Source organism: Glycine soja, chromosome 11 (genome assembly GCF_004193775.1).
Source record: "Glycine soja cultivar W05 chromosome 11, ASM419377v2, whole genome shotgun sequence".
In the NCBI taxonomy this organism is placed as follows: Eukaryota; Viridiplantae; Streptophyta; class Magnoliopsida; order Fabales; family Fabaceae; genus Glycine; species Glycine soja.
In genome coordinates this window covers 35,937,047-35,961,058 of record NC_041012.1, presented here as the reverse complement: position 1 = coordinate 35,961,058, position 24,012 = coordinate 35,937,047, and the positions used below count along the sequence as shown (strand labels likewise).

Below are 24,012 nucleotides of genomic sequence, written 5' to 3'. Positions count from 1 at the left end.
ACCGATTCGACCATTTGAATTGGCTAGTTTGGTCCAATTTTCAAAATAATGATTTTTATATTGATTTGAATCAATGTGCTTTTGATTGCAAGGATCTAGAAGCATTTATGGGAAAATTAGGATCTAGATGGTGTAATAGGAGTGTGCATTTACGAAGGGTCCTTGATATCAAGCTCAAAGTGCAAAGGGAACTTCACTCTTGCGTTTGCATGTAGCATCCCTAATTTATGGACATTAATAATATATGATATAAAGATATTTTTTATGGAATAGCCTTTATATTTAATGGTTAAAAGAGACTCTTAAGCATTATTAATGATTGTTATCCTATATTAGGAATTGATGAGAATAGGATAACAAGATTCAAATGGGGAGCCAAGGCCCACTAAGCCCACACACACTTGCATTGAGTAGAGGAAGAAAGGGAGACTTAGAGAGAGAATTAAAGAAAGAAAGAGAAAGGTGGAGAGACGGAAGATGGAAAGAAGAAGAGAATAAGAGGAAGAGAGAAAGAAGAGTCGAGATTTTAGAGGTTCTTAAACCTAGAGGTTGATTCCCCGAGTACGCCCCTTGTCTTTCTTTATCCATTTGTCTTGCTTGTTTTTCCCATTTTCCCCCTTGAACCCTAAGATAAGAGATTTGAGAATTTTTCATGATTTAGTTTGATTGAGGAGTTAACTGAGTAGATTAATTGGTTAGAAAGATAATACAAGTGTTTAGGAGTGTTTTGATGGGTTTGATTAAAAAGTCATTAATGGCCATGGAACTTGCAAATTTGCAACTTCCTTTCATTCTGTTTCAGTTTGGCCAAAGTGTGACGGTATGAAACTTTTAGCTTTAGAGGGTTCCTTCCCAGCCAAAGTTTGTTTCAGCTGGACTAGAGTGTGCTGAAATTGATTTTTCACTCCAAAGGTTTTTAGCTCAGCTAAAGTTTGTTCGGTTGCGCCAAAAAAGTGACAGAGGTGTTTGACCCAATGACAGAGTCATTCGAATGGGCCAGTATGTGATAGAATAGGTAATTTAGCTTCATGGGAGTCTTGGTTGGGTCGCGATAACAACTAACTAGACTAGAATTTGGTTATTATGAGATTCACTTGAAATATTTCCTTCTTTGATGGTTTATATGATCTAAAAATATTTATAAAAATGTAATATGTTTAATTATAAAATGTTTATGTTAAATTAAGGTATTTATATGTATATGAAGAAACATACTTGTTACTTGTTGAACGAAATATTAGGAAAAATGTGATGTTTTGAGAAATTGAAATGAACTATTGATGAAATGTTGATGATGATTGATATCTTGTATGCAACTCATTCTATATGTGTGGAAAATAATGAGTTCCACACCAGGACTCTACCCCATTGATGCCTAGTGGGGTATCTTCCCGAGTACCCCTATGTTTTGACTTCGAATGACATGTCAGAGTGATAAAAACTACTTCCCAAGAGGTTTAGTTGGTAGTTTTTGTGTATAGTGAAGAAGTTGTTGTTGATGATACACAATGTGTGTACAAAAATGTATTGTTGTTGTTGGTAAATGGTGGGTGCATAGACATATGAGTAGGCACGTAAGTTGAGGGTGCTAGGTGGGCTCTCAACCTAGTGTTGGAAGTTTTTGTGGTAGCTAACGGGAATGAACCTATAGAATATACGAGTTAGTGATTCTTATAGATGTATGGTCTTGCAAACCTACAAAGGTAAGTCAATACCCATACTTGTCTATTTTCGATAAAATCACACTTCCTTCATAGGGTTGGCGCAAAAGACTCCCGACTATGTTAAAGGATGAGACTTGTGGGGGACTGCTCATATTATGTTGAAACTCCATGGAGTAGAGTCAGTGTTGATATTTGAGTTGAAGTGGCCTAGTTAGCTATTAGTGTGTGTCAATTGTGATGCTTACGACCTAGTTGGTTTTTAGTGTGTGACAGTTATGATGATTGAGCTTGATGAGAAATTATGAGGATTGATTATTATATATGTGATTATGTTTTAGTCAGATGTTATGATGAATTCTAATGATTGGATGATGATGAGAACTTTTGATAATTGATGTTTGAATTCACATGGTGATGTTTGGTGATTGATCTATGATGTTATGGTCTGCTAGTATATATTGATGTATATGTATAAGATAACTTTTGATAAAATGAGTTGAATTATAAACATATTGATGTATATGTATAAGATAACTTTTTATAAAATGAGTTGAGTTACAAAATGTTGGTTAGTTATATGCCTTGTTTTTTGAAGTATATAAAGTTTAGCTTTTTTTCTTTTTTTTTTCTTGATTGGAATTTGCTTATGTTTTGCATATGGATGAATCTAACTTAGGGTTATTATGCAATTGACTTGTAGAAAGAAAATATGCTTAATAGAGAGGTAATGTGAGCCCATATTGGGTAGTTAGAAAACGAAGAGGTGAAGAGGTTGTACATATTTTTCATTCAATCAAACAATGAAGTGAGATTCTACTTAGTTGTCAAAAATAAGAGAATGTTGTTGATGTGCCATAAGACACTAGTGGCCTTAGAGTTAGCCAAGGTTGATTAACTTTAGGTGCCTAAGTGAAATTTAAAATATGATACAATGAGATAGATGTGATAATGATTGATGTGATAATAGGTTTGAAATAGAGTGTTTGAGAAAAGAAAAAGAAAAACCATGAGAGTTAAGAAAAGGATCTCTACAATGTAGAGTCAACCTAGAGTCCTTAGAGTACTCATTGAGATGTTATGTCTCATCCCTTTTAGTTTTCATTTTTTTTTAGAGATTAGTAGATGGATATCTCATGAGAGAAGCTTGGAGCTACTTGCTTGGAGGAATATTAGTGTCATTATGTAACTTCCAATGTATGAGATTTTTTTTGGTCCTAGGTTAGAAGTCATGAGTGTCTCCCAACTCACTGGGTCAGAGACTAATCCCGTTAGCGGTGCGTCCCAAGAAAATTTTGTATACGATGAGAATTAAACATGAACTCTCCCGCTAAATAGATTATTTTCACTCAGGTGAACGCATCGAGACTTTATACCCCTATATCAACTCTTTAGGTTAACTTAGTTCATCTTATATCTACCTTGATTATGTTTTGTAAGGCATGTAAGAGCCACTAATTTTGTTTTAAACTTCCTTAACTTATACATGTTTAAGTTTTAGTTTCCGTATAATTAACTCTTATACTCTCATATCCTTAGTTTACAAAATTTAATAATATAAAAAGCTAAAATGTAACATTTATTAGGGTGTTGCATTGCACACCTAGTGCTTGTCGACGATAGACTTTATTTGCGATTTCGACAAATGCGAAGATATTCGTTCAAAAATGGAAATCTCAACGCTCAAAGTACCCTTGACCTGAATACCCACCCCTAGATACTATACTTTTTGGGTCCTCATTGCTAATCCTTTCGTTCACTAGGTTTCGTATCACAAGGTTTTTTTTAATATGATTTTAACCATATACATTCTTAAATAATGGACAATCAAGAAGAATGTTATAAATATTTTTAGTAGTTGTCCATATTTTCTTAAAAATTATGATTATTTGTGTTTTACCTTCATACGTACGTTAAATCATGCCACCATATCACATTATTATAATGAATAATTTAATGTATGAAAATTCAATTATTTTAAGATACATATTTAAAATAACTACAATATAATTATGATAATCAATTGATGCATATTAATTTTTTAATTGATCATGATTTCAATTAACAATGCTCATGACTTGAAAATTAAAATTTATTTTTTAAAAAACTATTATTATTATTATTATTATTATTATTATTATAAATAATTCATTCAAATGAACAATAAGGTTTCGTTTATTATACCATGTTTACCGATCTTGGAATAATTTTTTTTATAAACAATGGTATGATGAAGATTCACAATAATGTAAGAGATCTCCACTGGGTTGACAGCTCAAACGTATTTTTTGTTATGTATATAGGTAAAACTTAAACATATAAACTAAATAACCGTCACAATACGGTTCCTTAAAGTTGACAGAAAAAATCAATCGTGCTTTTATATATATGGATTATTGACTTATAGTGACAAATTTTGTCAGTAGCTAGAACTAAATTTTCTTGTGGTGCACCCTGAAAATTTATTGAACAATAAAGGATAAAAGCCAGTACAAAGAAAGCAAGAGGAGACAAAAAACTAAAAATCATGCTGCAGAAATTTATAAGAATCAATAGTTTGGAAGACCTGTCCAATTCTTATTCAATTCTGCTGAAACAAAAGAATTGTCCTCTTTATAAATATAATCAACAATAAAATTCATATTTTTTGCTATATCTATACAGTTATATCATCTATTCTTGAGGGGCCAAGGGATCAAAGAACTGTTGGAAAAAGCTTGAACTCCAAAAAAAATTGAATCACACATTCTAGCCAAAGGTTTTTCCACCCCTTCTTGTCAGCAAGCTCAATAGCTAGGATAGCATCCACAATTTCTGCATGCAAAGAAGTTTGGATCCCCAAGTGAGTTGCAAAACAACCAAAAAAAGACCCCTATGATTTGTGAAGTTATAAAGGTGCCAGTGACGTGAGTTTTGCTCACTACCATATAAATATATTGCTGAACTGAAAAAGAACGATCGTGGAACCGCCTTTGGTTTCTACTATGCCAGATTGGGGTGACCAGTAAGAATGCTTGGAAGAGATGAATGCACGAATTGAAGTAGTGCCAATCCTGCAATCTAAGGCATCCCTTATCCAAATCCACAAACAAGAAGCAAAAGAGTATTGCAAAAAACGGTGGTCAGCAGTTTCATAATTTTTACCCCAGAGAGAGCACATGGAAACTATGTAGCAGCATTTTTTCACAAAGCTTATCATCAGTTGGGAGGTTACCATGTGAAAGTCTCCAGAGTTCAGATGACAAAGGAGGCAGATGGAGGTATGTCAGTTAGGGTGCCAATGTTAGAATAATAAAAAAAATCTGAAAATTAAAAATTCATATACTTTTTCATTCAATTTTATCATATCTACGTATTATATTTAATAGAAATCATACTTTTTGTTATTAAATAGTCAATTTTACTTGATTATATATTTTTTGGTAGACAATTTGTTGGTAACTTTTCAATCACTTATTTGTTAACTATGCGTACTAATTTCCTTGCAATGTTACACTACAAGTAGAGGTAAATTCGAATTCAAAAACCACAAGAACAATACATGGAACATGGAGAGTGTTCCTTAAAATTTTATTTCTGAGATCAATTAAACGAGTTCAGACACAACAAAGCAAGAACATTACATAATTAAAGTGCCTTCTAGATCTTTATTTGCTCATCGATTGGCCTTAAAAATGGAAGATTCAAAGGCCACATTGACACACACTACTTCACCGGTATTGGCTTGCAAGTTGACCCTCCTTGACAATGTAGTTTTGTTCTGGAAAGTCTTCACCCTTGAAGTGCCTATCAAGCATGTCTTTGACCCCAGCAGCATAACGTAACTGAACAAGTTTGGTTTATTCTTAATGTTAGTGTTCCACCAAGTGAAATAACTTAGGTAAAAAAGGGCAAGCTAGTGCTATAGAAATTTAAAATACCTGTGCATCTATGGTGGTGCCAGAAATATGAGGAGTCATGGCATGGTTTGGCATGTAACGCCATGGATGATCCTTTGGAGCTGGCTGTGGGAACCAAACATCACCACTATAACCTATAGAAATAAGAGATGAGGAAAGAGGATGGCAAAATTAGTAATTGCAACTTAAAAAGGAATAGTAACAACAACAAAGGATCATAACAGAACTTAGGGACATAACAGAACAACTTGATATTACGTACACATGCTTCATAAATTATGAATGTGTTAGAATATTCACGGTTGATCTTCTCATCATCTATTTATATTACTTATTTTACTCCTATTCATTTTAGAGAGATCAAATCCAAAAAAATTAAGCAGTTTGGTGAAAGCAGATCAATGATTTTAATATCTTAACAAAATTATGGTATTACTACATTAGTTCAATAGTAGTTTCATGTTTTGAAACTGGAAACAATTTGTCAGCTGGTTAATTACCTGCAACGTGGCCACTGGAGCAAGCATCTGCAATTGCTTGGGTGTCCGCAATTGCCCCTCGAGCATTGTTAACAATCAAGACACCTTTCTTGCACTTCGCAATTCTATTTTTGTCAAACAATCCCCTGAATCACAGAAATCTTTGGTTACTACTCATCTCTGGAAGATGATCAAAGAATTTATTCCTTCGGATATGAATAACACTGATAATGCACTTCTCATAATAATAGTTTTGAAAATTAAAGTGGCTTGAGATTTCAAGTGTAAAATAGTGACTTTTTTGATCTACTGAGATATTAAATTTAAAAGTATACCTTGTCTGCTCAGTGAGAGGGGTGTTGATAACAATTACATCACACTTTGGAAGCATTGCATCAAGGTCCTCCTCAAATTTTGCTCCAATCTCTTTCTCCAATTCAGGATCGATCCTAAGTCGATCAAAATACAGAAGATTACAGTTAAAAGGTTTCAACCTCTGGAGTAAAAGCTTCCCAATTCGTCCCGCGCCAACGGTTCCTACTGTCTTGCCTTCAAGATCATAAGCTCTATGTGCAATGCCAGCAACATTCCATTCACCCTTAACAGCCTGATGGTACCCAGGCAAGAAATTCCTCATTAGAATGAGGATTCTCATGAGTTCATCCTCCGCAACCGACACGACATTGCTTCCCGTGACCTCTGCCACAGTTAAACCAGCAGCAGCTGCAGCTTTGAGATCAACGTGATCAGAACCAATGCCAGCAGTCAAAAGCAGCTCCAATTTTTGCGCTTTCTTTATTCTTTCCGCGGTGACATAGGCGGGGTGAAATGGAGTAGATATGATGACATGGGCATCTGGAATGTGTTTCTCAAGTTCTGCAGCAGAACATCAAATTCTCTTAAGTTCAGGCAATTAAAATCTTGAAGGGACAAACATATTTACTTTCCATGATATTATGGTGTTGATTACTCTGATACCTTGTTTGAGAGAAATTATTACATGGTCCAAGACCAGGTTTCAACCAATTTTCACATAACATGTAACCACATTTTTCAATTTACGGTATGAAAAAGAGTTAATAAGATGTCAAATGAAATTTTCCTATTCCACGTAACACATAACCACATTTTTCAATTTACTGTACGAGAAAGAGTCAATGACATGTCAAATGAAGTTTTCCTATTCCACATAACACGTAACCACATTTTTCAATTTGCGGTACGAAAAAGAGTTAATAACATGTCAAATGAAATTTTCCTAGTTTCAAGAACTTGTTGCATTGTACACTTTTAGAGACCAAAATAATAGTTTACTCAAACTTGAATTAAGTAAGCAATATACTAACCAGAATCTGGTCCTTCTTTGTCATCAGTGACAATGTACTGATGACCCTGTGATTCCAGCCACTCACGTATACCCAATGCTCCTTCAACACACCCCACGAAATTGGGGTTCAATTTAGCATACTCATTCCCTTTGTAGAACACCCCCACAATTTTCTTCTTTTCACCTGAGGCCTATTCTCAATCATAGGGAAAGAAATAAAAATTAGTCACGGTCATGCATAAACAAAGTTGAAGAATTAAATATTAATCATGGTCAGGTGTACAAATAATTAAATATTCAGTAACACACATTTATTGAGGGTCTATGGTTATGGTTGTGTGTGGTAACAACGGTTTCGAGTGTTGTTGTGTGGACTTCGACTAGGTGTGGTTGTGCTAGTGTGGGATCACTCATTTTGAGGGTGAAGTTTAATTAGGATATAGCAATAAAAATGACACAACACAGAAACTAAGACGAGCAACAAGTGAAGGATTTGTTATTGGAGTGTGAGTGTTAGAGAGGGAGTGTGTGTTATATAGAAAAGTGAGGTTGCTGAGTGATGACACGTACATGTGAAATGGTGAGTAGGCCTTTGCATGATCAACATGTTTCAGTTTGGCCTCAGTTAAATACATCAGAAAAACTAAAATAGCTGACATAAATAAAGACAGACTAATGAGAATAATATATTTTTTAATACATTTTTTCTGAGTGAAATTTAATAAAACGTATAAAATTATGAGAATTCAACTCTTTATTTAATAATTTCCTGTTTATAATTTAATAAATTTTAAATCCCTTGGTTTGGTGCCTGCAGCCTTCCCTGAACAAATGAGAATAATAGAGTCCATTTTTGTGCCTTTCGATATTATAGGGGTCCTAGGCGGCATGGTTCTCGTTGAGGCATTGAAAATAAAATACTTTCTAATCTGTTTTTTTTTTTTTTTTAACACTTTGTACACAAAAAATAGACAGAGAGAGAGAATGTTTTCACTACTTCCTCTCTGTATAAATCCTTAAAATTAAAAAAGAAATTAAAAACAAAGTAACAGTTTTATAAATTTAAAATAAAGATAGTCAAAGATCATTTTAAAAAGTGAGACCTTAAACATTTGACATGCGGTGGTATATAAGTTGACCATATCTAATGTTACATTGATGCCCACTATTTATTCCTCTAAATTTCCATCATTATTATAAAAAGTCAATATTAAAATAAAATATATCACATTAATAAAAGTAAGGATAAATTTGTCCTCAAAATTGTGTTACAATGATAAATTAATTACTGAAATATGAAAAATTTAAATTTAATCGGTAAATGTGAACAAAGTATACAGTTAAATGTGTTAAATTATTTTCTCATTAAATTATAATATTTAAAAATCAATTTAACAATAAATTATATTTTTCAACAAAAATTTAGAAACCAATTAATCATCAAATTATCTATAGATTAATTTGTCACTTTCAAGATATGTAGAGACTAAATTTAAATTTTCAGCTTTCACAAATCAATTTTTCAACTCCTCACGCCTTAAATGGACAAATTTCACGATTTATCCTAAATTTAATTTAAAACATATGTACAGAACTGCAGTAAAGTTACTCTGGAAAATCCATAGGAACACAACTTAGTGACAAGTTTGATGACAATGTAAAGTAAAACGAATCAGAAACGCACATCACAACGCAAAGAGAGAAAAACTTTGGCATCCCGTGATCGTGATGGATCACGCATGCAAGAGAGAGAAAGAACAACAACAACAACATCTTCACAGGACCAAATCACGCCACCGATGATTAAAAGAAAAAACAAAACATCCCAGAAGAAATGCTAAATTAAATTAACATTAATTGATACAAAATCATGAATTTGAGAAAATTAATATTGGTTTCAAGAAACACATTTTTAAAAGATAAACATGCAATTAATTTGTAACATTTGATTGGGCTTACATGAAGGTTTCTGGTGAAGGTGGAGGATGAGGAAAGCAGCGAGCGAACCGAAGAGGAAGCAGCACGTTTCATCATGGCCATGATGCTCTATCTATGCAAGTAATTTCACTGAAACAAAATTGAAAACTGTAATTAGAGAGAAGAGTAGAGTAATTAAGGTGAGGTTTATACACAAAAATGATAATAAGAAGAAGAAGAAGAAGAAAATATTGGGAGACGGAAGAGTACAAAATTGAGAGCATGCCTCGCTTGGCTGGCTTGGGAAAGGATGAACTAATTCGCAGTTGTGTCTGTTCTGTGTGTGTTGCTTTTTCAATTTGTCCACTGTTAGTATTATACTCATGTGCCTTTCAATTCTTACGTGCCACTCTCTTATTTGACTTTTCTTTGTTTATTTGGCTTTATGCGTTCAATTCAATCTGCCAGGATCTTATCCGCTTCCTAATTTCAAGTTTAATTTATGGTTCCGGTAGAATTTCATATTTTGAGTTTGTCTGTGGTTATATATTTTTTGTTATCAAGTAAGGAAGTTTACCACAAACAACTCATGTATATTGCCCTTCTGTTAACGATTACAATATTTTGGGAGATTGAATTTACACATTTGGCATTTGAGGGATTCAATTAGTATAATTAGAATTAGAACTTGAAAAATTAAAATCACATAATTAATATATGAGGAATCAAAACCATATTAACATAAGTTCGTTAACACAATATATTATTTTATTTCTCTTTTTAAAATTATTTATTTTTTATTTCTATCTACGTTATTTTTCTCATCTAAATCATACACGTCCTAAATGAACGAAAAATATAGTCGAATTGCTATATGCCAATTTTTTCTTATAACTATTGTAATTAGAGTTGTGGAACTTTCTAATGGATCTGACTATGATATTAATCTTTTTTTATTAACAAAGGCTAAATATATTAATAATCACACGGGTACTAGAGGTACCTGTCAAATATACAAGAGTTGTAGAAGATATCGAGTTACAACATAGAAAGATTGAAGAGGGAAAGGGTAGGGGATGGGGGGGTGGGGAATAGGGTTCACGGATGGTGAGGGGGAAAAACGAAAGGAAAAGGGGTGGGGGGTAGGGAGAAACTATCCTAGGGGGAGTTTCGACTTTTCACTGCCATTTTCAAAAATGGCAGTGCCAATAACAATTTAGGATAGTAGCAATAGCAATCCTCTTTGGAAGGGTGTGGAAACTTGAAATGTGATTTTTTATTTTTATTGCTGTCGAGTATCACTAGAGTCAAGAGGGCTTCAAAGTCTTCGGTGTCCATATTGTCTTAATTTAGGTTCTTATTACACAAGGGTATTTATGGAAAATAAGGAAAAGGGAGGTATATGTATTAAATAGGGGAGGTATAATTATCATTTGCCAAACGCAAAACGAAGGAGCGTTGCGTTGCGTAGCCTAGCTTCTCGCAGTTTCTGGCGATACCATGAGTGAAGAGAGCGAGAGAGAGACAAATCCGCCGCCGCCGCCGCCGTGTCCGACGGTGAGTCAACGTGAGCAATGGATGGTAGAGTCGCAGGTGTTTCAGATTTACCAACTCTTCGCCACCATTCCTCGCAACGCCCAAACCCTCATGTATCGCATTGTAACATTTCTTCTTCTTCATTTTTCGTTTCGTATGATTTCGTTTTCTCAAAGTTTTTTTTTTCTTCTTCTTCTTCTCTTCTCAGGTTGGAGCTTCAACGCGATAATCACATGCAGTATGTCTCCAAAGGCCTTCGCCATCTCAGTTCCGCATTTTCCGTTTTGGACGCTAAGTGAGTCTCTCTCTCTCTCTCTCTCTCTCTCTCTCTCTCACACACACACACACACACACACTGTGTTTCTGTTGTTTGAATCGATCGCAATTTTCTGTTATTGTTTTTTTTTTTGGATTGAATTGAAATGTTGTGGTTTAACACAGTCGACCCTGGCTCTGCTACTGGATCTTCCACTCCATTGCTTTGTTGGGAGAATCCGTCGATGATGAACTCGAAGATAACGCTATCGATTTTCTTAACCGTTGCCAGGTATCTGCCTCTAACTCTATTTCTATTTCTCCTTGTTGATATGAATTGTATTTTGAATTTAACATTTTAAATTGCGATGAAAGAATCTTTTTAATTATTGAAAATTTCTTCAAAATAATTGTGGCAATTCAATTCAATCTAGAGAGATAGAAAATAATAGATTAAAAGGCACAAGCAGTTAAGAGTATCAACTATCAAGTATACATATAAAAATAGACAGCAAGCAGTTTAGAGTAGTTTCAGATGGTTGAGAGTGTAATTTTCTTCTAGTTGCGGGAATAGTGTGTGAAATGCACTTTCAAAGGAGAGTAGAGAGAATGTTTAATAGAGAGTTGAGAACCTCACCCTCCAACTTATACTATCAGAGTAGATCAGTGACATAAAATTTGAGCTGGTGTTTGGTTTATTCTTTGTTTTTATTTTTCTGTTATGTTTTTGCTAATAATTACAAATTTACGATGGAATTTAGTATTCAATTCCTAGAACAATAAAACCTTGATATTAGATAGTTGAGCATTGAGCTTGAAATATGTAATTAATATTGTTTGTCATGCCATGCATCCTCTCCTATTGTCTGTCCATTTCATTGCATGCTTATGTTGGATAATGGTATACTTCTGGATGAAAAGTTACAATTACGTATGCATGTAGTGTATTACTAAGTGTTGACCTTTTCTTTGGTAACCCAGAAATATTTTGGACATTTACGATGTACTGAGTTTTTCTGATTGTGTGCGCCAAACATTGCCTAGCTGATCCTTTATTTATCAAATTTTATAATCTTTTGATTTAAGACTAGATTTCTTGGCTGCCCTCTTTTTTTCTCTTCCCATTTCCATCCTCTCATAAATTTCTTGTTCTTTGTATGTCAACAGGATCCGAATGGTGGATATGCCGGGGGACCAGGCCAGGCAAGCAACTATTATAATCTTTTGCCAATTTCTATTTGATTACTGAGCTATGGTTTAATTCAGTTTGATTCTTAATCTTACCTTCTCCATTTCTAAAACTTCATTTATTATTTCTTGCTACCAACTCTAACGTATATGGATAGAAAACTGGCCAATACTGTGGTTACTTATGGAGTAAAATATGCTTCTATAATTATGTTTTATATATACCTGTTGCTTTTACAAACACTAAAGAACATGTCATAGGGAGATTATGTTGTACTGTTTTAGTTGGAATAAATTCAGTTGAATAAGTTTAGGCTGTATTTGTTATTCAGTTTTTATTTTATTTATTATGTTGTTGATTGATTTCTTTCTAATAGTTTTAATCTTTTTATGTGTGTGCGCGTGCGCGCATGTGATATATATGCTTTATATTTTTTAAGGCTACTTTCTTTTTGATGTAACTGTAATCTTGGAAGGAATATGAAACTTCTCAAAATATAGGTTGCTTGTCTTTCCATGTTGGAGAAGCATAATGAATTAATGATTAATGTCCTTGAAATGTTCTCTACAGATGCCTCATATTGCCACAACTTATGCTGCTGTTAATTCACTTATTACTTTGGGTGGTGAGAAATCCCTGGCATCAATTAATAGGTGGTCAGTTTATGCACCCAAATCAAGTTTTTTTGATATTATGTTGCATTACTTATTTGGTAGAGTTAGTCTTCATTTGTGTGGAATTGATTGGTTTAGTACTTTGAACATATTATTCTCAGAGATAAACTGTATGGGTTTCTGCGGCGGATGAAGCAACCAAATGGTGGATTCAGGTTTGATATCCTATACATCTCTGTGACTTCAATTAACATTAAGAAATTATACCAATATCACATATCCATTTTATTTGTATTTGATAAATATAAATATTCATTAATTTTTTATAAATAATGGATAACTTTGTTGTGGTAATGCTTACAAGTCCATCTATTTGCACACTGGTTGCGCATGCATCAATCACACCAATGAAGCATGACGGGTTTTGATTTGCTTGTGTTTGTTGAGCCAGTTGGACAGAAATTAATCCACCACCATACACAAATCTGAAGGGTGTGACTTCAAGTGCTGTGTTAAAAGCATTTCTAAATGTGATTTATTCTCATTGTTGTTGACACATGTAGAATTGATTTGGGAAACCATCTTTTTCTAATCCATTCTTTCTTTTTCCATCATCAACTACTTTTATTCAGGATGCATGATGAAGGTGAAATTGATGTTCGAGCTTGCTACACTGCCATTTCTGTAAGTTGTTATCTGTCTTTATTTCACACATGCTTATGTGTGTGTGTGTGAATGATCAGACAGTTTTACTTTGTGTATCAGCATTCAGCATCATGCATATTCTTATTAAAATGACAGGGTGCTTAAAAAAAAAAAGCTTTGGACTAAATGAGACCGTTTTGCTGTCATCATGACATTTACATATATTGTTTGTCGGAGGGGGGCTTTTTAATGCTATGGCTGGTATAAAACAGTATCTATTGCTTAACATAGAGAATCTTGTTGGAACCAGGTTGCAAGTGTTTTGAACATTTTGGATGATGAGCTGATCCAGAATGTTGGAGACTACATTATAAGGTTAGTTTCAATAAGGAATAACTTTAATTTTGGCACTAAATCTTACTGTATGTTTTCTGGCTCAGAGAGCATTGTTTAGAATAGAAACTTCATACAACTTAAACTCATTATTTTTGTTTCTATTGCTTTGATTGTTGATTGGTTTTCCTTAAGCTCAATTTGCAAGCATTCAAAATATGCTCACAACATCAAATCAATCTGTTTTGTTATCTCTTAATTAACCATGTGTGGCCTCACATGTGACCTTTAAGTATAGCCTCTGGTAATAATTGAAAGCTGCATTAGTTGCAATGCTATTACTGATTTTCTACATTTTTATTTTTATTTTCATTTTCTCGGTGCTCTAAATGGTTTTTTGGCATTAAGGAAAACTATTTTATGATCCCTTCATTAACTTGCCTTAAATGGGATTAGGACTTATGTTATTTGAAAGTGAATTCTCCATTTGTTGGTGCTGCAAAATGCCTTTGGGGCAGTTTTTATATTAGACATGGTTTAGATGGCTAATTATTGTTTCAGCTATTTGATGGCTTTGCACTTCAGAACTTGGCATTCCTTGGTATTAACATCATTTTCATAGTTGACTAAAAATGAAATAATTAATGGGTTCTGCTAATGAGTGCCTTAAGGTGCTGTTAAAATATCAAAAAATATTTTTTTAAATTCAAAATCATGATGGGTTGCATTTGGAATCATAGTAGCACACGGATAACACCTATACACTAAATCTTTTTACTTTCGATTCTTTGACTTAACTCTCAAGGTTTACATTCTCCATAATTTTTTTTTTTTTTTGTGTAGTTATGTAATACTTGCTTTATTATCTGCTGCTTGTGCTTTCTCTGCAGCTGTCAAACATATGAGGGTGGCATTGCTGGTGAGCCTGGTTCTGAGGCTCATGGTGGGTATGTATCATCATACTATCGCCATCCCTCTTATTATACCTCTTTACTAGAAAAGTGGAATTAAAAACGTAAGTTACAAGAAGTGTTCTTATTCTTGACTCTTTGTTTATCAGGTACACCTTTTGTGGATTAGCTACAATGATTCTGATTGGTGAGGTTAATCACTTGGATCTGCCTCGATTAGTTGTAAGAGAATTGTTCCTTTCCCACTGGCTTCCAGTTATTCGGATGAATTTTTAAGTTGTCGACTTGAAGTTATATGAATGATTTAATTATCTGAGGTGTTGCATTAGGACTGGGTGGTATTCCGACAAGGTAAGGAATGTGGATTCCAGGGGAGAACAAATAAACTGGTGGATGGATGCTATTCCTTTTGGCAGGTGATTAAAATTTGGTATTTTCTTCTTCAATCTTCTTTGTGATATAGTTTGATTGAAACTTGAATGTAATCAGGGAGGTGCTGTTGCTCTATTGCAAAGATTATCTTCTATTATCAACAAACAGATGGAAGAGACATCACAGATTTTTGCGGTATCTTATGTATCTGAAGCAAAAGAAAGTTTGGATGGAACCTCTAGTCATGCAACATGCCGTGGTGAGCATGAAGGTAGGTTAACTTTGAAGTACATGTTTTAAAAATTTCTACAATAAGTTTCCCCTTTAATCTATATTTCTTTCTAATTTCATTTATCATGATATTAATACTTATTTAAATTCTAATTCTCGCAGGCACCAGTGAATCCAGTTCATCTGATTTTAAAAATATTGCCTATAAATTTATTAATGAGTGGAGAGCACAAGAACCACTTTTTCACAGTATTGCTTTACAGCAATATATTCTCTTATGTGCACAGGTCTGCATTTTGTCTACTTGTTTCATGTCATGATCCTAGTATTTCTAATTTATTTCTTAAGATGCCTTATTGATTCTTTGGAAGCTTGAAAGGAAAGTTTAGCTTTATTGATTGCATCTCGATCCATCTGACATGTTTTGTAAACATAAAGATGGATGACAAGTTAGAAATTTTAAATTTCTGTATGAACTTTGACATAATCAAAATGTTAGTTGAATCATTTGACTCTTTGCTAAAACAAAAAGGCATTATCAGTTGACTTCATTTTCAGACAAATTAAAAACAAAGTTTAACCTTTTGGTAATTAATTTCTTTTAACCAATTCTATCTATGTACTTCCATTGCTAGCTTCAATTTGTTGAAATTTGCATTATTAATTTGCTTGATGCAGGAGCAAGAGGGTGGACTGAGAGACAAACCGGGTAAACGTAGAGATCATTATCACACATGTTACTGTTTAAGTGGACTCTCATTGTGCCAGTATAGTTGGTCAAAGCACCCAGATTCTCCACCACTGCCTAATCTAGTATTAGGCCCCTACTCTAATCTCTTAGAACCAATCCACCCCCTCTTTAATGTTGTCTTGGGACGATATCGTGAAGCTCATGAATTCTTCTTTACTGAGTCGTGACCACTGGTTTTAGCTACCAACAACTTTATTTGTATAATGTAAAATAAATTCATTGGAACATATAAATGTAAAACAGCATTGGATTGCTCGGGTTTTATGTCTCTGGGTTTTGATGATTATTGATAACTTGATATGGATATGTATTGTGTTGAAGGGTTGACGTGAGATCATGTAACCGACCTCACCTAGTGAGATAAGCCTTTGCTGTTATTATTGTTGTTGATATGAATATGTAGTTTCTTAAAATAGAAGTTTATGTCTATTGTGTTGTCTGCATTCAGAGAAATCATTATAAACTTCTGCTGCCTTGCCTTATTGAGCTCACTTGGATGAACAAATACATTCCAAGTTCCTTGAATCACGGGGATTCAAGATTTCTTGAGGCTTAAATAATTCAGTTTGCAACTTACAGCAGAGCATGGTAAAGACAACTTTGATAATAAAAAAAGTTTAGTGCCAATGAAGACTTACAATGAGATCAAAGATTGTTTATACTTGCAAATTTTCCAAAATTCTAACCTAAATAATACAGTTGTCTTAGACAGGTAGTTAGCCAATTGAGTTAATTTTACAGACTTCATGGCATAAACAACTGATTTGGGCCCTTCCCTGTGACCGATAGTTATGCTAGAAACTGTTGTAAAAAATAGTGCACCTTTAGCACAACGAATTGGACATGAAATTAAGACTTGAAATTGGAAATCAAAATCAAATATGATGTTTGAAGGGCTTTTTTTTAAGAACCTCAGGACCCAAATTCATATAACCATACTTATTATTTTTAATAAAAAAAAACTAACTCTAATTATTGTACCCACTAGGTAGGCCTAATAGTGAGTGTGAGATAGATACATAAGAATTTAGGTTGGATTGTCATTGTCACTATCATACACACAGAAAAAGCTAACTCTTATTCTTAAATCTCAAGTCCTAACCTTTATTCTATAAATCACAAATCCTAAATTTATTGCTACCACCATTCTTGTTACCTTCATTGTTGTCAAGACCACTGATATTATTATTTAAAATCATCACTTATGAATCAAACTTTTTACATAAGCTCGTCCATGATTATTCTTAATTAGAAATATTGAAATTGAATTAGAATTTAATTTAAAATCACATCTCTATATTCTAATTCTTTGTACAATCTAAATATAAGAATTATTATTTTAAACCAATATCATTTTTAAACTATAATTATAATTTCCTGTGCCGAATGCACCTTTATGAAGTGTTAAAGTAATCTCCTCTTTTTTACTTATATAAAATTTGATGTAAAACAATAATCAATTTCCTCAAACCAAAAGAGATTATTTATTATTTTATGCCCCTTTTTAAATTGAAAGTTTTAAGATTTGAAGTAAAAGAACAGTCAATATCCAAAAGACATTTGTAGCTGAAAGAAAAAACGAATATATCCAAAAGACACTTACATATTGCAAAGCAAAAATTATAGGGAGTAAACATCATTTTCATCTCGCAAGTTATTTTTTTTATCTTTTGTATCAAGTCACTCCTCGTGATAGTCGAGTGTTGATTTCTTTTCAGCTGAAATAAAAGGTATCTTCTTCATAAAACAAAATGTTTAGAAGGCATCTTCTGTTGTTCTGTTAAGTAAAACAAAAGACAAAAGTGTTTTTGACTACAATTTAAAATACACCAAACGGGCGGCAAAGGTTCAGACAAGAGGTGAAACAAGTTCAATTAAATACGTTAATTTTTTTTTATAGTATTCCCAGCATTAAGTGAGAGACTTATCTCTCGAATTATACAGTTACGCATAAAAATAGTAGCTGTCAGCATTTTCATTTAAGCAAGAATCTAATAACAACTTGATTAAAATGTAATGATAGTATAATAGATTTTTTATGTCCTCATTTAATCATGAATTAATGTATAATAAGATAGTTGGTTTTTTTCTCTAAAAAAAACAGTTAACTTTTTTTAATTTGTGTTTGAACTATATTGTTATTTGACTTATGACAATTTAATAAGATCCATTTAAATGATTGATTTCTTTCGAGATATATTTTTTTATACTCACTAATTATCAAATTTATGATCACATATTTAAGTGATACAGTTATTTATCAATCATATATCACATCATATTTTTTTATCTATTAATTATGTCACATATAGTTGGCTTTTGTAACAAATTTTGTAAAAATTATTTAACTTTGATTTCTAATTTAGTAATAATAGTATAACATCTTTACCCTGATAATATCCGTGTTTTATAGGTAGAAAAGGTCGCATCAAATTCAGAAAAAAAGGCGCATCAACGATTTAATCATGGCCGGCGGCTTCAGTTTAATCAATAATAAGCAGTGCGATAAGTGATAATTCGGTGGTGCTTGCTACATATGAAGCTCAATGGATCTATTCTATGAAAAAAAAGACAAAAAAGTCATGCATTGCTTTTATATAATTTCACTTATTCTAAAGGTCAGAAGACTTGTTAATTGCTGTTAGTGATTAGTAATACCCGCTATTGATTCATGCCTTTATTTGCCAAGTAACCCATTGCATAAAAGGTTTATAACATCTCCCACGTAGAGTTTAAATCTTTTCTATTCATTTAAAAGAATACATTATATTTTCAATATATTATGACTTTGGTTCCTCTAAGTGATACACAGACAATATCACGTAATGTCAAATAAGTAATTAGAATATTAGATATGTCTCTAAATTTTATTATTTATTATTATTTTAGTGCTTAAATATATGTTAATATTATTATTTTATTCACTCATTTTTTGAAATTTTGGATTAATATATTTATCTATTTTGCACTTTTAGAATTTTTTTATTTTATTCAACTCATGAAGTAGTCACAACAATCTACATATTTAAGGATTAAAATGATTATTTATCCACCAATAATAATACATTTTATTCTTTTAGTTTCACTAGAAAAAATATCAAAAAACTAAAATTAACAAATAAGTTACACTTAGTTATATCTCAAAGAGTTACATTTAAATACTTCCATAAAAGGATTGATTCATAATATTTAATTTATATATTAATGTCCGACCAAAAAGTAATCAAACTTAGTTTGTTTGTTTTTTATAATTGGAACCTCTTAAAGAAAATCGGTCATGTGAGTTCGAAGGAAAATACCTTTCATCCCATTTTCTTTCATATTTTAATTAAATCTTTAAATTTTTAAAAGTTGATGCACTAGATATTAATTAAAATAGGAACACTTCTTTTTATCAATATAATTTTAATTTCTTTCTATTCACTAATTATTATTGTCATCAAACTAAAATAAATATTACAATAACAGTTAAAAACCTCTAGCTAGCTAACACTAACTCACATCGTTTTTTCATCGAAAGATACATGTAATTTATACGAAAAAATATATACTAAACTCAAGCTCCCAAGGATATATAAAAAAAACAAAGAGGCTGTTTCCGGATTCGAACCCATGACCAACAAGTCACCAAGGCACAACTTTAGGCTCGCCCTCCTCCCAAGGATATATATCATTGTAAAATGTAAATTGATTAGTTAAATGGTTATCAATTAGCATGCATGAAGTGATATACTAATCACCCCTCAATAGCATGCATTTTTAGTGGAAAAACTGCCGGTGAGTGCATCACCCCTCAATAGCATGAAGTGATATATTTATATACCCCTCAATAGCATGAAGTGATATATTTATCACCCCTCAATAGCATGCATGAAGTGATATATTTCTAGTTAGTTCCAAAACTCTTGAACACACTACTCTCCATGACTACCACTAAAAGTGAAAGCCCAGCTCATCAAGAAAAGAAAGGTGAAAAAATGAAAAACTCAGCAGAGAACAAAAAAGAAGAAGAAGTAGAACTAAAACCCTCAAAGAAGAAGGAACAACACTATTATCCAGTTTCAAAACCACCTTCAGCCCCAACACTACAAGACTCATTCAATATCTCTCACAGCCACCACTCTTTCAGCGAAGGGGACCTTCAGATGGTGGCGGCTAGCTACTCTCTTTCTTCGCTCAGCGACGGCGCCATTAAGGTTGTTAAGGATGAAAAGAATGATAAGAGTTTGGTGGTGGCAGTGATGGATGTTGAAGAAGATGCTGAAGATGCTGATGGAGTGAACAAGAAAGAGGGTAAGTGGTACGTTGTTCTTTTGGCACTAAGGATTGCTGCTTTTGTGTTATGCCAAATAGCTTTCTCTGTGCTGGCTGGTGATAGAAGAAAGAAATTGCGTCGAGGGTCATCAACAAACAATTTGTATCTTTCATACTATGATTCATCATCGTCGTCTGAATATTCTCAAACACATTGGTATGACTACGAGGCATTCAAGTAAGTTGCTCTTATAATCTATATCTCCTTTCTTTCATTTTTTATGCATAGATATTAATTATTAGTTTATTAATTTTTGTTAGCATACAGGAGAGATTGAATATGTGATATTTTTCTCCTTCCTCTATCTTCCTGCTCCTCATACATAACTTTACTTTGTTTGAGTTATAAAAAAAGTTTAGAATCATCTCCTTACTTAACAACCTTTTGAAAAAAACAGTTTTTTTGTTCGTAATTGTAAATAATATTGCTAAAACTTTGGTCTTTAATCGAATTAAAATAATATGTGATTTGTGTAGCTGATTTTATTTAGTGAAATAAAATTTTATTGTTGCATGTCTACCTTTAATTTTCACTTTTTTTAAGCGAAGCTGGCATACACATGTGGTACATGTAGCATACCAGGAATATATTAAAATGAACATAGAAACACAAGTATGCATGGCCGAAACCCATGAAGAGAAAAGCGAAAAAATAAAAAGCACTCTTCACTCTTGAATGTGAGGATAGATCCCAAAAAACCTGTAAAAACCGACTAAAAGAATCTATATTATTAGTTAACTCTATGCAATAGAACTGATTCAGAGAATTAACTCAAGCCACACATAGAAAAGTGCTGCAAAGAGGAAACCTTTTCACTTTATTTGTTGTTTATATATACACTTTTTAAAATAAAAATAAAGTAAAAACATATTAACATTTTTATAATTAACAATAAAAATAGAAAAAACTCAAAACCAAACTCACTTTATTTCTACCTTATCACTTTATTATTATTGCTTCTGTATGGTGCAACTGCAAAAATATTTGTAGTGGGCTTAATTTGTTAAGGCGTTGCAATATGCGCGGTTTTGATTTGGGTATGTGATTATGCAGGTACTTCCTATCAGTAAATATAATTGGGTTCGTGTATTCTGGATTGCAAATATATGATATAGTGAAGTACATGATTACTAAAAGACACACAATGGACCCCAAGCTGCGGGGTTACTTCGACTTTGCTATGGATCAGGTAAAGCCACTCTTCAGGGATATTCATTATATTAGACACTACTGAATGTAGCACTACTTGGCTTTTGGTTTAAGCTACTCTGAATTTTGTAACATTAATTAGTCTCTTTTATTGACAAATGTTGATGGTTAATTTTGCAATATTTCCTTTTTCTTTTCTTAACCATCCCACCAATTCTATATTTCAAATAATATATATATATATATATATATATATATATATATATATATATATATATGTTTTGTTATTATGATAATATTAAAAATAAATTTAGAACATAAAATGATTAGTTATTAATTATTTATGTCTTGAGTTGTTAAATAAATCCCCTATCGTTGTCGTTGTCATAGAAGTTTTAATGTTGATTGAGGTAATGCATGCATGATGTTACCGACTGCTATTGACCTTTCTGGTAGGAGAGATACACACAAAGAGGTGATGGGTGTGTAAAAGTTTTCTTATTTACCATTTAATCTCTTTGTATGTATATCTCTCGAACGGGAAATTTCTACACATGTTTAATTCCTAGTTCCATGGATCAGCTTGCCACAATCTCTATCTCTTTTTGTCACATCATTTATTACATGTCATATTTCACACTCTCTAAAGGTTGGATAATTAACTTTTTCACAAATAAAATTATTTACATTCATAAAATATCATAAAAACACAATAAAAATTACACCATAGAAAAAATAACATATACAAGAATTTTAATGTGATTTAACACCTTTTACTTACGTTCACGAAATTTTCTCAAAAAGTATTTTATTATTACAAATGATTATAAGATTGTAATACACTCTAAATAATGTATCATTTTACAAACTCAAGTATTTCACTCAATGATTATAAAAAATTATAACACTCTCACATAAAGATATTTTTCTCTTAATAGAGTGACTTTATTTCACAATCTCTCTTCTCACACACTCTCTTTTGATGTGTTGTTTTTTCATTAATTATCTTCTCTATTTATAGGAAAGATTTTCACTAATTATAATAAATAAGTTTTCTTGAAAATTGAATCAAAAACAACTTTAAATGCATTCATTCAAATAAGTTTCATATTGTAAAATATAATCTTTTACTTTGCATTTAAATCATCTAAACCTTAGTGATAAAAAATTAATTTTCAATATGCATACACCTTATCTTTTAGCTTGAAAGTCTACACTCAAATATATAATTTGTTGTATAAATTCTCATTTAGTTATATGATTATATATGCTTACTAAGCTCTAAGTAGTGTGTTTCATGGCTTCAATTAAACTGCAGGCCTTAGCATATCTTCTAATGTCAGCATCATCATCAGCTGCCACCATAGTCTGTAGTTGGACAAACAGTGTTTTGGCTGCAGACAAGCACGTGCAAATGGCGAACGCATGTGTTGCTTTATCCTTCGTTGCATTTGTGGCCTTTGCCTCTTCCTCTGTTGTTTCTGCTTTCATTTTTTGTAGAGTCAACTAGTGTCTGCAATTGGTCTATATAGTAACATTATATCTATTATTGTATGTGTCAAGGACACAAACTGTATGTGTGGATTTTACAATGAATTTTAGTCGGACGTTGCTGATATGGTTTGCAGTTGAAGTTAGATTTGTCTTAGTATGTGATTCTAATTAGCTATCTATTATTGTATGTGTCAAGTACACAAACTGCATGTGTGGATTTTACAATGAATTTTAGTTCGACATTGCTGATATGGTTTGCCTTTGAAGGTAGATTTGTCTTAGTATGTGATTCTAATTAGCGTAGCGATGATACATTAATAAGTAAGTTTATGTAACATTCTGTTATGGCTGCATGCTTTAATTTTGGGGCAGTTTCTTTTCATATATATGTATTATCATAGAGGCTTCATTTTAATAATTTGTGCACATCTTATGCCGAGTTGGGTATTAATAATATTTGTACTTAATAAAAAAAAAATTGTGTGAGGATTGATGAAATTTTAGCATTTTCGAGTTATCAAGTGCCCAAAGCTTCAGAAAAGATTCGTTTTTTCATGAGATAGTGTTCTACATTCTAGCTTATGCAGAAAACGAAATTTTACACCTACATTTCAATTATATATATTATACAAATTGGAACATACACTAGTTACTCATAAGCTATTCAACAACATACTATATTATTATTGCATAGTGTTGATAGCACACAAACCATATGAAGGTAATTATAAATTTACAAAACAAATAACAACCATATCTCTAGCTAGGAGATTCATTACAACAAACACTCAAATAGTAAATTGTTAAAGAAGAACTTAAGGCCATAGAAATTGGCATGCATATTATGGAATGGGATATATGACTACTTTCCCAGTGGCTCTATTAGTCGTGAGATAGGAAAATGTCTCCATGGTCTGAGAAAATGGAAAAGGGC

The 24,012-nt window shown here is 32.4% G+C and overlaps 3 protein-coding genes and 1 long non-coding RNA gene across 6 annotated transcripts; 3 read left to right on the top strand and 1 right to left on the bottom strand.

Moving 5' to 3' along the window:
• The first annotated feature begins 386 nt into the window (after positions 1–386).
• On the top strand, positions 387–5,294 carry LOC114376175. The gene is made up of 2 exons (XR_003658919.1): positions 387–561; positions 4,326–5,294. It is a non-coding gene; the product is annotated as an uncharacterized LOC114376175 (long non-coding RNA).
• On the bottom strand, positions 5,180–9,702 carry LOC114376174 (formate dehydrogenase 1, mitochondrial-like). Of its 3 annotated transcripts, none has more exons than XM_028334140.1 (7): positions 9,570–9,702; positions 9,326–9,433; positions 7,386–7,557; positions 6,375–6,915; positions 6,061–6,185; positions 5,582–5,694; positions 5,180–5,485 (listed from the first exon to the last, which is right to left on the bottom strand). In XM_028334140.1, exons 2-7 carry the CDS (start codon positions 9,404–9,406, stop codon positions 5,372–5,374), a joined length of 1,146 nt encoding a protein of 381 aa, XP_028189941.1. In that variant the 5' UTR covers positions 9,407–9,433; positions 9,570–9,702; the 3' UTR covers positions 5,180–5,371. The 3 variants fall into 3 exon arrangements, with proteins under 3 accessions (XP_028189941.1, XP_028189940.1, XP_028189939.1); XM_028334139.1 differs by having other exon boundaries at positions 9,554–9,675; XM_028334138.1 differs by lacking the exons at positions 9,326–9,433; positions 9,570–9,702 and adding an exon at positions 7,676–7,883.
• A 1,002-nt stretch (positions 9,703–10,704) lies between these two features.
• Positions 10,705–16,549, top strand: LOC114373502 (protein farnesyltransferase subunit beta-like). Its single transcript, XM_028330976.1, has 14 exons — positions 10,705–10,932; positions 11,028–11,114; positions 11,261–11,366; positions 12,242–12,277; positions 12,834–12,916; positions 13,039–13,092; positions 13,510–13,561; positions 13,833–13,897; positions 14,746–14,802; positions 14,916–14,988; positions 15,096–15,182; positions 15,256–15,409; positions 15,532–15,656; positions 16,048–16,549. Exons 1-14 carry the CDS (start codon positions 10,784–10,786, stop codon positions 16,285–16,287), a joined length of 1,368 nt encoding a protein of 455 aa, XP_028186777.1. The 5' UTR covers positions 10,705–10,783; the 3' UTR covers positions 16,288–16,549.
• Positions 16,550–19,852: 3,303 nt separating this feature from the next.
• On the top strand, positions 19,853–23,327 carry LOC114373671 (CASP-like protein N24). Its single transcript, XM_028331182.1, has 3 exons — positions 19,853–20,612; positions 21,489–21,624; positions 22,903–23,327. The coding sequence occupies exons 1-3, from the start codon at positions 20,044–20,046 to the stop codon at positions 23,092–23,094; spliced, it is 897 nt and encodes a 298-aa protein (XP_028186983.1). The 5' UTR covers positions 19,853–20,043; the 3' UTR covers positions 23,095–23,327.
• Positions 23,328–24,012: the final 685 nt, after the last annotated feature.